Source organism: Clytia hemisphaerica, unplaced genomic scaffold, assembly GCF_902728285.1.
Source record: "Clytia hemisphaerica strain Z4C2 unplaced genomic scaffold, Clytia hemisphaerica genome assembly, whole genome shotgun sequence".
Taxonomy (NCBI): domain Eukaryota; kingdom Metazoa; phylum Cnidaria; class Hydrozoa; order Leptothecata; family Clytiidae; genus Clytia; species Clytia hemisphaerica.
This window is the reverse complement of record NW_027104238.1, coordinates 304,388-318,448: the sequence shown is the minus strand read 5'-3', so window position 1 is coordinate 318,448 and position 14,061 is coordinate 304,388. Positions and strand designations below refer to the sequence as shown.

Here is a 14,061-nt window from a genome sequence, read left to right as displayed (position 1 = left end):
ATCTTTGAAGACAAAATTGACCCATGGAAAAAAAATTTCATCTATGCAGTTCTTTGAAATGAAGCAAAATATTTCCAACCCGGTTCAATTGCATGGGGTATTCAGTGCTATTACATCACTTTTGTTTTCGACCCCTTCCATTTCCCACCAATCACAAGTGAAAAATACCCCGTTCATTTGCCAGTGTAGCTCTAAAAGCTCTAAAACAGCATCTAATAACATGAAAACCAGAATATGATTCTTCAATGGGAATCAAAACTATAAAGTGCACTTACAAACATCAATTTGTCAGATCCAACAAAATTTATAACGGCACTGTCATCATTGACAATAAAACAAACAATATTCTGTCAAGAGCTTTGTAAACATTCCAACAACTTCCATCGAAATGATCTATCACAGCTCAGTCTACCATTTTAGCGCGGTCCGAGGATTGAGCCAAGAACTCTCGTAGAGCGCCCGAGCTCCCGCGTGGCGCGCACCGCGGGGATGAAAAACTTCAATCTGTCAATCATTTCTCAAGCGAAGAGTACGCGAAGCGATTCTAGCTTTACGATAATGCCGCGGATCATCAATGGATAGTATTCAATTATCATTATCCCTTTATTTTCATTCCTATAACTTTTGCAAAAAAAAGGAAAAATAGAAAAGTTGTATTTTTTACTGCTCTATTCACATATTGAATTTGAAAGATCTTCTATGTGGCGTTTTTTTGCAAACTTCAAAAAACTGATTTTTGTCCCGCCTTTGCGGGATTTTGGCCCAAGTGCTTGAGTGCAGCATAGGGTACAAAGTCCAAATATGCGTTTCCCGTAATTTTTGCATGAAGAGTTAGGTCTACACTGTTTGCCAGGATGTGCCTAACTGTCTGTTACAAAAATATTCCTATCCTGTTAAAATCCCAACAACTTCACTGTAAGAAATACAGATTATGGAATTACCGTGAGAGGTCCTAAAGCCGACATCCCAGCCTAAAGCCGATGGGGTCTTTCAAAGATACAAACTAAAATAAAAACAAACCTTTCGCTGTGACGCAACGAAGATACCAAAGTGTCAACTAAACTGAGAGATTTGATACATTGAACCAATTGAACCAAATAACAATAATTGCTTCTTATAACAAAACATATTTTTTTATTGCAATATGCACAACGTCATAAATGACAACAGTAGTAACAGCATCATAAAAAGTAACGAGATGTTTTGATTTTCCAAAGCACACGAAAATATAAAAGAGGTCTGTGTACGAGCGTGCTCATTTTAAAACGTTACGTAATCAAGCCTGGTTTCTATTACTTTACACTGGCACTTGGCTTGATTGCGGGGATAGGACTTTGTGTAAGGATACATATAAACGACGTATATTACATTATATTATATATTACATGATAAGAATACAAATAGACGACGTATATTACAATTATTATGTATTACATCTGACACCTTGCTCCTATTCTAGTAAAGATAATATATGTCGTCAAAGAGTACACTTAAATGAAGAGCTGTCCGATTGCGGGCCTTCCGTAAATAAACATCCGGACTTATCGGTGGTAAAGAGGGCGTTGATAGTTGCCGCCTCATTGATTCAATGTTTGTTATTCAAATTAGTGTTACCGCATCCGCCCTTTTTTCAACTTCGCGCCATTTTTACAATTTAGTCTGTTTGTTTCTTGATGGAAACCAGTCCAAGTTGTTTCGTATTTTTCCCGCACAAGTCACTTTTATTACAAAACTGTTATCGTTTTAAACATGAGCAACTGATCCAGAATAAAAAGGTAATTATTTTTACAACTCGCACTTTTTAATTACATTAAATTGACATCTTGACATTACAGCTATCTTGTTAGATGTTTTGTTTCGAGAGTTCTAGCAATAGTTTATCGTTCAACTTGGAGAGGGAATGTTTGTAAACATAGAATTTTTTTTCATAACAGTTATTTGGGGGGTCGGAATTAGGCTGGGCTGTCGGCTTTAGGACCTCTCACGGTATTGACTCGATTCAAATCAATTCAAATCACAAAAGAAAAAACCGTTATTTTTTCAAAAGAATTCAAAAGCTCGCGCCACTTCTTGAAACAATAGAGCTGTTTGACGTCATACTTTTGTTTATCAAATCATAACAATAAGATATTAGCCAATCAAATTCTGCGATTAATTCTTGTATAATTCCCGGCTACTACTGTCTATACTTTGATATTTTTTTGAAACCACATAGACAGAGAAGTCGGGTCTCTCAGCTAAGTTACAGTATTTTTCGTCAGTAATTTTTTTCTTTATTTTTTTTGCATAATTAGTGATATTTTGTAAATGCAACTTTTTTTATCAATCAATCTAGCGGGCTTGTAGCCTTTTTTGTTAACATGGAGTAAGTAATTGGGAGGTTTTAATCCATAAAATTAAATGTTCTGAATACACTTAATTAAACATAAAATTGCAATATAAACAATCCGATATGGTTACGTCACATTTCTTATCAATCAAAATTTTAACAAAAGAGAAAGAAAGTTTTTATGAATGTACCACCAGTTCAACACTAACGGCTAGAACAAAAGAAAATAGCCATTGTGAGTCTTTCTCAATATCATATGTCTATGATATGACGTAGTCAGAAAGTCTGCCGTATACTATCTTCGCTTTCTGATTTGAATGACGGCGCTGCGATAGTCTCTATTTTTTCCACCATCAGATTATCAAAGGCAAAAAATAGTTGAGCTCCAGATCCTGGACTAGATATGACGTAGCCTAAAAAATTTCATATTTTTAGGAAAGTTTTACTGACTGCTTACCTGTTGTTTCTTCTTCTCACCACTCTGAACTTTAAACCTTTTTTCAACATAAGGGGTACTTGTTGCAGTAGCTTTTTTTCGTGAATTTTGTCTATTCATATTCATTTTATAAAACGTGCGTTTATGATATTTTCTATCTTTCTGTCACTGCGTGAGATTCGCGGTTCTAAAAGACCCGCCATTTTTGGACCATGCTTCTTTTCAGTTTGTTTATATACACTTGGTCACACATAGCTGTTATGTTACAGACAATCTTATCAGAACCATTTAGTAGTAAGTGAAGCCGTTAAAGAAAAAAATGCAAACTCAGCATTTTTCTTTAAATATGATTGGTTAAGTTTTCAAAATGGTAGCTAGAATTTTTTCATATTATTTTTGACACACTTCATTTCACCATTTCAGCATGGCCTGCTAAAAAACCAAACTGCGAAAACCAGATTTTAAAATTATATCTTTTATGTATGGATCGATGGTATGTATCTTCATTTTCTCCTTTTCAGATAAAAATCTTAGATCTTAGAACTTTGACAGCCACACATGGGGAATGATAAATTAAGGGAGTTTGGGAAGAACAGGCAGAGGAGTCAGGACGACCAGATGGTGTCAATCGAGCGATTTTTAATAACATTTTTAAATCAAGATAGAAAATTAATGGTAGGAGGTCGCAGAGATTTTTCTTTTGATCCTGAGAGACCTGGAAGTTATCTTTCACGAACAGAAGAGTTGGAGGCCAGACAATGTTGGGATTTCTAGGAAAACTGGGCTAAAGTTAGTACTTTTTAGACCTAATTGATAGGATCGATCGATAATTGGAAGGTTGGCAAACAATATCATACTCCAGAATGCATCGTCTCTTATTTTCCCCCTATTTTCTACTTTCCTATCTTCTACCGTCAACTGCTCTAACTTGGGATTATCTGACAAAACAAAAAATAGGACGGCAATTCGGCCACCATTTCACCAACCTCCAAACAAAGTCATTTGATTTGAGTTAATGAACTGCGTATTAAAAAATACACAATTTCTCTTTCGCACTGAGTATGCTTTTAAATCGAAATATGAAAAAAATCCGTAGTGGAACACACTTGTAGGGTGCGCACTCGTCGGGATTTTTTGCGCGGAACGAGGAAGAATTTACAAAAATGAACTTCAATGCATTAGTACTTACCTTTAAATCATCCAAATCTCTTCATTCTTTTTTTAAATCAATCAGGAATTATCAGGGAAACAAGTAAAAAAAACTGCATCCAGGTATCTATTTTCTTTCCAAAGATATTCATGTTTTTCGACGTCAAGGTGAAAACGCGATTTAGCGCTGACCGCGGCACCGGAAAATTCTCGACCCACATTGAAACAAATGGCTGTCGCTATTGAGCTGGTTCATCTTTTCAATCGCGGTTTTTTTAGTAAACCCAGGGTAAGATTAGGCTACAATCTATCACAAGGTGCTTTATTTGAAAATCTACAGGCCGTCTGGAATTTTGAAAAACAAGAAGAAATTGCGATTTTTTAACAAGATTGCGGATTTTTTCATTTAAGCACCATACACCATCTGAAAGCTGAGGATTTCAGCTTTCTAGTGGTGAAATTTGTTTTTAGCTATCATTTCTAGCTCATTAGCGATAAGCTAAAGTTTAACAGTCATCGGGCCGATTTTCAGACCGCGCCAGCAAAACTCCTACCGCCCCGCCACGCGGAAGGCTAGAATTCACCCGCCATCTTTAATGTTTTTCGGTGCTGTCCAAAGGTCATTTCTTGGTTGCGCATGGTAGGGAGACAATTCCTTGAAAAGGTGGTTTTTTTGTGGTTTGAAAATGGAATAACTTTGGAACTACTTAACCAATTTTAACAAATGACCCTCATTTTTCTCACAAAGGTAAGGACTTTCAAATAAAATTAGTTTGGTTTTCAAAATTTGAGGGGAAAATTTTGGCCTGACCACCCTAACACTTGAATGTCTGGAACTATAGGTATAGAAAACCAAAACGATGGCATATCCAGCTTTTGACGTCACTTGCCGCACAGCAAGTTACACACTCGTTACTTGTTAATCCCTAATTCTCCATTCGCCATACATAAAATGCATAAAAAGTTCATTGAAAACAGAAGCTAATGAAACGCAAACATTGAAATAATTTGCCAAAAAGAGATGGCTCGCTATCGCAAAAGTTAGAAACAGAAAACCCACTCTCCCTAACCCCGAGAATCGAATACCTTATTGGAACTAATTTTCGCAGGTTTTAATTTTAGCGTTTTTCGCGGTTTTTCGTCGAAATCGCGAAAATTTCATCCCGCGAAAAATTTTGAGAGCTGAAAACCGCGAAAATTAATTCCCGCGAAATACAATTTTTTCCAATTTTATCGAAAAATTTGAAAAATCCCTAGGAAAATGAAAGAAATTTGTCCAAAAAAGGCCAAAACCACGAAAATTAAAACCCGCGAAAATTCCAGAATGGAAAAAACCGCGAAAATTAAAACCCGCGAAATGCAATTTTCCGGATATTTTTTTCCGACCGCGAAAATTAGTTCCCGCGAAAATTAGTTCCAATAAGGTAGAGCATTTGATGATTCAGCCAATCTTGTTTTTCTTGCTGTGGTGTGCGGTTTGTCAGGTTTAAAAGCACAGATACTAAAGGCCAATCTTGCTAGACACCTGACCTGTAGCGTTGTGTTACCGTCAACTGCTCCAACTTGGGACGAGTGGTCGCAACATGGGACTTGTTGATATCTGGCCTGTATTTTCACTTACTGTTAAATCTCTTTGACAACAAATTTGTTTTGATTACTCCACCAAGTTTATCAATCATACTTTCTGTCATAACGTGTCATGATAACTCTCACTGATAGCGCGCCCCTTTTAACTTTTGTTTTCATTTAAACTGCCCGAATGGAGAATTAGAGAACGCCCGCCGCCTAACCGCCCACCGCCCACCGGCCAATGAGATTAACAAATAGCGAGTGTGTAACTTGCCGCGCGAGTGACGTCAAGCGCTCCATCGTTTTGCCGCTAATTTGGTCTTCTTCGTTCCAGACACTTGCGCGTGTTCTACTACAAATTTTTTTCATATTTCGATTTAAAAGCCTACTGGGTGCGAAAGAGAAATTGTGTATTTTTTAATACGCGGTTCATTAAACTCAAATCAAATGACTTAGGAGGTTCGATGAAATGGTGGTGGAATATAGTCCCAAGTTGGAGCAGTTGACGATACACACTGATCGAATACACCATTATGATGTTTTGGTTTATATACCAAAAAAATCACACTATGAAAAATCACTTATGGGTTTTTCTCATGCATGTGTAATTTTCCTGAGCTCGGACTCCAATTTGTGACAGTTTAAATTTTTGATTGAATTTTGTTATTTGAAGGTTTGAAAAATAGGTTCTGATTTGTACAAGTGTTTAAAGGATACGCTCAAATTAACAAGTTTAGAAATCGCATTTCCTAATCAAAGAAATTTTCATTCCCTAATTTTTCCCTTATTCAAGAAATCTCACTTCCCGATCCAGAAATGGATAATAGAATAAAGCGAGAAAGGTACTTTACCCTTTATCTAGCTTGTAGAGAGTAATCAAGTAAAAAGGTTGTGATTTCACAGACCCATCCATAATCTATTCAGAAAAACTTGGGATTTTTAATTTCCCGATGCAATTGTGAATGTGCAACTAGAAAGTTAAAAATAATTAGTTTTCCACGTGCAGAAATACATTGGTATTCCAGAACTCGGGTAAGTTATGGCATGTCTTAAAATTACCATAATTTTTAGATCGCATTAGTCGACAGAAAATTACCAAACAAATGACTGAACATGAAGGGTACTATGATGTAGTTTCTAAGCTAATGTGTAACCTAATTGTTTTTTCGCTGATTTTCGCGAAAAACCGCAAAAACTGATTATTACGTAATAATCGATGACGTCACTAAAACTAAAAATTTAATTTCTCAAGAATGGTTTATCCAATTGTTTTCAAACTTTCACCAAAGATGTATCTTATTAACGGCGATTATTTGAACCATTCTTAAGAAATTCAATTTTTAGTTTTAGTGACGTCGTCGATTATGACTCAATAATCAGTTTTTGCGGTTTTTCGCGAAAATCAGCGGAAAAACAATTAGGTTACACATCAGGTTAGAAACTACATCATAGTACCTTTCGAGTTCAGTCATTTGTTTGTTCATTTTCTGTCGACTAATGCGATCTAAAAATTATGGTAGTTTTCAGTTTTTGAGACATGCCATAACTTACCCGAGAATGGGAAAATAGGTTTCCCTAGTTTCCTTACTTTTCCGAACATAAAATTCCAAACTACGTAATGTGATGGAATAATAAACATCCGAAAATTGACAATCCCTAGGCTAGGAAATCAAGATTTTTTTCCTGTAGGTGTAATAAACATTTTATGGCACGTCAAATTATTATATGTTTTTTTATCAGAAATTTCCAAAAAGAAAGTACATGATTTAATATAACTTTAACCTTTCTTTACACAGATTCAATATGTCTATTTTTCAATTAAGAAGAATTGGTCTTCCTCCATCAGTTGAAGATGCTAGAAGTACATACACGTGAGTACTGTCTTCTCCCATTTTATTGAAATATTTGGTACTCTTTTTGTCTTTCTAAACTATCTCTTTTTAAATAGAAATTAAAGCTATGGCTGTCCACTGAAAAAATACCTGTTTACTAAAAATAAATTCTGCTCTTTTGCAAATTAAACAATAGATTTTGAACTCCAAACATATTTCTATATTTAGATTCATTTTTGCTTCAAAGCAATGTGTGAAGAACTTCAGTGGTCTACCAGGTCAGATAGCTAAGTCTCTGTAATGCTGTACTTGATCTTTCAGAATAAAAGGAGATTCTTACATTGGACGTGGTAAAGATGTTGATATCTTTCTTGATTCAAACATCCGAAAAGGATTGATTTCCAGAGCACATTCACACATCTTAAAGCAATCCTCTGAAGATGGAAATGATATTTACTCTTTACATGATACAAGTTTGAATGGAACTTATGTGAACGATACTCGAATCAAAGGACCACAAGTGCTGAAAGATGGCGATCGAGTTGTATTTGGACATTTGAGAGGTGCAATTATTGACCCAGGTGAATATGCACCACAAAATGAAACTGAATTTCTTTTCTTGGTAAGTTTAATCAAATGAGGTTTTTATAGTAGATGATTTTGATTTTCCTGCAGTATTTCCAGAATACTATCACTGCAAGAAAATTCGGGCCCATGTCTATTGTCATTTTAGAAATTTTTTCATTTCAAATTTGGGTTTTTGCCTGAAAAATGGCTCTTAGCAGGGATTTTATTTCCATAATGGCAGACATAGACGCATCCCAGACCCAAATTATTTTGATTTCCCTGGAGTATCTCCAGAATACTATCACTGCATAAAAAAATTCAGTCAGCATTTAAACTCAGTTTGTAGAAGCTTGCCTTAAAAAATGCTATTTTTTAATAATTATGATTTTTTTTTGCTAAAAAGCGATTTTTGAAGACGCCATTATGAATTTTTGAAAAAAGTGAAAAACTTGAAATTCATTTTGCTTAAAGACTTTATTGAAGACTTCCATCTCTAAAAATTTCAGACATGTGATTTAATCAGTTTAAAGTTTATGAACTTGCAAAATTGGCCTTAAAAAGCATTTTGCTACCCAAAATTGGCTTAAAACGGCTCGTTTAGGGCTCCAATGGGCACAATTATCAACCCAATATGATTATTTTGTTGTTTCTTCATAAAATTTAGTACAGGAAATGAAAAAAATAAGATTTGCAATAGTTTTGACATATTTACAGGCCTGAAAAGGCCAGAAAATGCAATTTTTTCCAATTTTTGCTTGTGGTGCGAATCAGTACCCCCAGGGGGGTTCGGCCAATTTTGGACTTCTGACCTTAAAAATTGCGCATAATGCCTCACAATAGGTTAAATTTTCTTAAAAAAACACTACATCTTGAATTTTCTGACTTTCACATTTGACGCCCCACCCTAATAGTGCTGACTTTGAGACTTTCTTTTTGGTCAATTTTGGGATTTGAAATTTTTGAGGAAACGGGTCCAGGTAAATTTCCAGGCCTTTTCTGCTACTAGATAACGGTGGCAGAAACTCAATCTTTGCTTGAATTTTGAAACTCAATCCTAATTTTTGTACATGACCCATGAGAATCATGTCAGAAGTTTGATGTCTTAGGCCCTTATTGACAGAAAAAGCTTAATTCTCTGTGTTTTAATAGTTCCTAACTAATTAAACAGGGTTGATTATTTTGTTCTTCGAAAAATTCAAACTCAATCTTTGAAATAAAAACGGTAGCAGCTCAAAACCCTGGAAATTTGCCTGATTTGAGTCTAATATTTCAAAATCTTGTGGTACTTTTCCAAGTGATATTTTGAAATAATATTTCTATCCTTTCATTTTCTAGTTTGAAAAGACCATGAAGAAAGAAGATGTATGTTTACTCTAAAAAGTGTGATACATTTGACGCTCTTTAAATCTAACTCGACGTTTTTCTACCATTCGATACGCTACATTATTCGATAATATTGAAAGGTTCCGTCAACAAAAAAACTCATAAACCACGCTCCTCGATTCAATACACTCACTTATTCGATAAAAATTTCCTCTAAAATCGAATTGGAAAGCGTCAGCTTTATTTTTTGATTAGGTCTAGATTAGATTCCTTTCCATTTTTACAATCAACATATGATTTGATGCATAGTTTGCGCACTTTCTAAGTATGGAATACCATCTTGATCTAAAAACAGAAATAATGCTTGTATTGCAGTATTTAGTGATCCAGGATTTTTCCATTGTGAATGGAGGTCCTTGTCTGCTCTCAACTTTATCACAATCGAATCTCAAAAATACAATTTATAGATATTAAACGCTTCTTTGTTCAGGACATTGATACAGATGTCAAGGAAGAGTCTTCGGTTTTCATGTCACCAAACTCATTGAATACTGATGCTGTTGGTTTACCTGGTCTCTTGTCAACTATAAATCATCCAGATAGGTATAGTTATGCCTTCCAAAAAGGTCGGTTTCAACTTGCGCGCGCGCTTCGATCGCACTTTTACGAGTAAAGCTTCCACGCTATTGGTCAAAAGAAAAATGAAGCAACTCCATCAACGCAATCTGACGTAACGGTTGAAAAAAAGCCGAAATGTGTTTTTTTCGAGCGCGTGCTATATTTTTATGACGTAATCTTTTTTCCAAGCAAAAAAATGAAGCCAGAAAGTGCGATCGCAGCGCGCGCAAGTGGAGACCGGACTTAAGACGTGAAATTTCAAAAAAATGCAATAAGGTCTGGGGATGTTGGATGATGGGAAATTTAACCAGGCCCGATATCAAGCACCTCAGAGACTCTCCAAAAATCTCACCAAAAATTTGGCATGTTTCATTCCCTTTCATTGGCGATCTACACATTGATGATTTTTGAGAAAAAAAAGCCTTACAAAGTGTTTTGACGCAGAGTCAACTTTTTTCGTTAATGCAGGAAATCCGAAAATTTAAAGTGACGTCAAAAATCGAATGTTTAGAGCCCAAAAATCTTGGTTCCAAAAACTTTCGATTAAGTCGCAAAGTGAAATAGACGTTACTACCAAGAAAAAAGCCACAACCTCTACTTAGATTAAAGGCAAATGGATTAGCAGAAGAACTTTGCGTTAGGAAAACCGGTCCCCGTCACTTCCCCGATGGGAATGTTTAATTTTTCACTTGTCATCGTACAGTTTTGCGTGAGATCATGCAACTTCGATAAATTCCCAAATGGGCAAAAAAAAAACGAAAATATTTCTCCAATGGAGCTGCTCTGGGGGACTGATAAGAAGAAAATATAAACTTGATCAATCTTCAATATAGTTTGGGAAAATAATTAGTAATTTTATACTATTTAGGAGCTCAAGCACAAGTGAGAGTATTTCGAAGAAGGTTTTACGAGATAGTGGTTTGTGCAGCAGCAAATCACAAGATGATGAGAGTGATGAACTTCATTCCATTATTTCAAATGTAACGTCCAAAATATTGAATGATGACAAAGCTGGCACCAGTGATTCTTTCAATTTGGATCTCAAGATTACATCCAATGGTAATAATTTCCTGTTTTTATTTCTTGGGAGACACAAAAGGCTTGACTAAAAGCAAACTGGGAAACAGAATTTTTTATCTTTAAGGGTATTTAATGATTCAGCATATCATCCAGAAATCTTCCTGGATTTTTTTTGATTTCCACTTCAAATATGGTATTGCTTCGTTACTTTTTCGTTCCTTTTTTTTCCTTGTTGGACCTACCCCGGTGGAGGTCCTATAAATTAACCTCTGCCCGTTCGTCCGTCCGTTCGTTACCAACTTTTCTCGAGATTGGCTGATTAGTTTTTTTCTGATTTTTTGCACAAAGATGTGTAACTATAAACCCTCGAATGTGACGGAGCCCGATTTTCGAAAAAAAAAAATTGGGGGCAAATTTGGGCTAAAAACGTCTAAAAAAAGGGTTTTTTGGACTTTGTGAAAAATTGGATCATTGTTTTTTTTCTGACTTTATGCATGAAAGTAGGGTACCATCACAGGTAAAAAATGGCTCAAGCAGAATTTTGCAAAAAGATTTTGTTGGCTCAAAAAACGCATGTTTATCTATAAGAATCACTATTGATAAGCATACATCAATGTTCTTAGTCAAATTACTCAATTTTTTATGAGATAGATTTTTTTTTTGCTCACAAGGGCTTACTTTTTGAAGAACATTTGTGTTTAGACATGAAATTTTGGCTGCTTGGCGTGTTTTTATAGAAAAACTGGCCATATTCGATATTTTTTAATAAGCACATTATCAATTACTTAGGTATTAGCTTTTCTCGTGATTGGCTCTTTCATTCTTTATGATTTTGTGCACAAAGATGCATAACTAAAATTTTTTGTAAAAAACGAATTTTTAAGCTCAAAAAACGCATCTTTATCTATAAGAATCACTATTACTAAGCATACATCAATGTTCTTAGCCAAATTACTCAATTTTTTGATGAGATAGATGTCTTTTTTGCTCACGAATATTTCAAGAGCATGAAATTTTGGTTTCTAAACGTTTTTTCATAAGAAACAAACGACTAATTTTAATAGATCGTCACTCTATTTGTGTTCTGAATGATTGTTTAATGGTCACGCTCACGTAGATATCAATTATATATGTGTTAAATGCATAACCAGGTAGGTCCATAAAAGTATCACTTGCTGGATTTGGTCTAAAACGTTGATTAAAGGTGTCTAAATTGTTCTGATTCATCGCGATTTTGTGTTAAGGTTGACTGCTAGGTTAGTCAAATGTCAAAATATTTTACTCATTCTTACTAACATTTGTTTTATTCTCTTCAGAAAACAGACCACCACCAAATCATCCACGAAACGGATTACTTTCAAATCTTCTCAACCCATCAGACAGTCCAAAATCATTTACTTCAATCACAGATCCCGACATTAAACGTGACACGTCACTAAACATCACTCACGTTTACGAGCACGTTGAACCGAAATATCTAACGGACATTCTACGTACGAAAGTTCGAAACGTGTTACGTGAACATGACACGAAACAAACGATAAATAATGAGCTCCACAAACGCCACGAAATTGTCATTCCTCTCGATGAGGATGATAAGGAAGATAGAGAAAGTATTTTCAGCGATAAAAGTGAAGAAATCCTTGACTCAGACTCTGATTCAGATTTCGTTCCATCAAAATCGGACTCTGAAGCTGAAATGTTTACAGAGCCAAAACGTACACGTAAAACACCGCAACGGTTTTCGCCTAAAGCAGGGAAAGCTAAACGTCGAAAAACAATTGAAACAAAAACTCCTAAAGTTTTAAAAACAAAAGTTTCTGAGTCGAAAACTGCAACATCTACTCCACAAACTAGGCGACCACTTGGCCGACAGAATGGTACTAAAGTTGGCAATAAATTTGTACATGATAAATGTGCGGCTTGGGATTGTATGAGACCTTCGGCTGCTATTAAACAAATCACATGGGTAGCTTGTGATGATTGTGATGCGTGGTATCATGTTTCATGCTCAGGGTTGAGTGCTTCTGATGCTATGAAACCAGACACGAAATATCACTGTGGTTGTGGTTGATTTCGACTACATTTAAATTCTTCTATCTTTTCGTCATCATAATATTTTTTGACTTTTTAATCTGTACATATGGTCATAAAATGTAAATATTTGTAAACTGATGTTTTTGTCTTTGGATTTTTTCTCTATTATCTTTTTTGTTTAAAGAAAAAACACATGGTGTTTTTGATACTTTATCTTCGTGCATTTTCCTGTCTCTTTTTTTCAATTTGGAACTTTTCTCAGGTGCCAGTTTAATTACTTTGACCTCTGACTGTTTTCAGCTTCCTTTGAGCAGAAGATCCTGTTGAACACAACTTATTCTTTTGTGAGTAAACAGTACTCTAAAAATCTAATTATCGAAATGAATTGCAAATGAACCCTTTAAACAAACCATCTTGAGTTGATTGATATTACACGCTTTTTTTTTATAAGAATGGTGTAAATCCATTTCATCATGAATATTCTTAACTTTTTTGGGAAAATCATCTTAAAATATTCTTACATCACATTCTTAGGTTAGGATCCTAATTCATACTAGATTAAACATTTAGTACATACGTCTCAACATGAACATATAAACGACTGGACATCTATCTTTTATTGTCTCTTTGAAGCGAGCTTCGTTGCCGCCTGTATTTCAAAATTGGTATGAAAAATCCGACAATATTCCGTCATAATTTTATTTCTTTGAATTATTTAGGTAAAAGGATTGATAGAGGTTGAACATTACTCCTAATGTACAAAATAATTATTTTCGAATTTTTTCACAAGTTTGTAATATATTTTATCAACATTTTCAACTCTAAAATGCAGAATTTCAACTGCGTGTATACTTTTGAATCCCTTTTGTCACTCCAATAATTTTTTTTATGACTTGAAAAAAATAGCTTGCCAAAGTTTAGAGCCTGTGTCATAAGAATATCGAAATTAGAATGCGACACTCTCTAAAATTATTAGACACTTTTAAGTCAAAATTTAGAAATATTAGTCGGAGTTTTGACAAGCTGACGATGATTTTGCCTCTGTTATCTTTGTTATGATATAGATAAAAGACTTGAGAAGAGTAGAACAACAGAGACTTTTGTCGAAGTTTTGACGTTGTTAGCAAGGTACTCCCAAGTGGTATATCATCAAAATCTATTGTTTCATTTTATGCTTTTAA

The 14,061-nt window shown here is 34.9% G+C and overlaps 1 protein-coding gene across 1 annotated transcript; it reads left to right on the top strand.

The window, feature by feature from the left end:
- Nucleotides 1-3,166: 3,166 nt before the first annotated feature.
- Nucleotides 3,167-13,093, top strand: LOC136816096 (uncharacterized). The gene is made up of 7 exons (XM_067072533.1): nucleotides 3,167-3,258; nucleotides 7,280-7,354; nucleotides 7,637-7,937; nucleotides 9,218-9,244; nucleotides 9,696-9,808; nucleotides 10,692-10,882; nucleotides 12,160-13,093. Exons 2-7 carry the CDS (start codon nucleotides 7,287-7,289, stop codon nucleotides 12,915-12,917), a joined length of 1,458 nt encoding a protein of 485 aa, XP_066928634.1. The 5' UTR covers nucleotides 3,167-3,258; nucleotides 7,280-7,286; the 3' UTR covers nucleotides 12,918-13,093.
- Nucleotides 13,094-14,061: the final 968 nt, after the last annotated feature.

Bases quoted from the DNA above. Each gene is read 5' to 3' on its own strand.
- LOC136816096 (XM_067072533.1), top strand. From the start codon at position 7,287: ATGTCTATTTTTCAATTAAGAAGAATTGGTCTTCCTCCATCAGTTGAA. The intron at 7,355-7,636 runs GTGAGTACTGTC...TTGATCTTTCAG, and splicing joins GATGCTAGAAGTACATACAC to AATAAAAGGAGATTCTTACA. The intron at 7,938-9,217 runs GTAAGTTTAATC...TTCATTTTCTAG, and splicing joins AAACTGAATTTCTTTTCTTG to TTTGAAAAGACCATGAAGAA.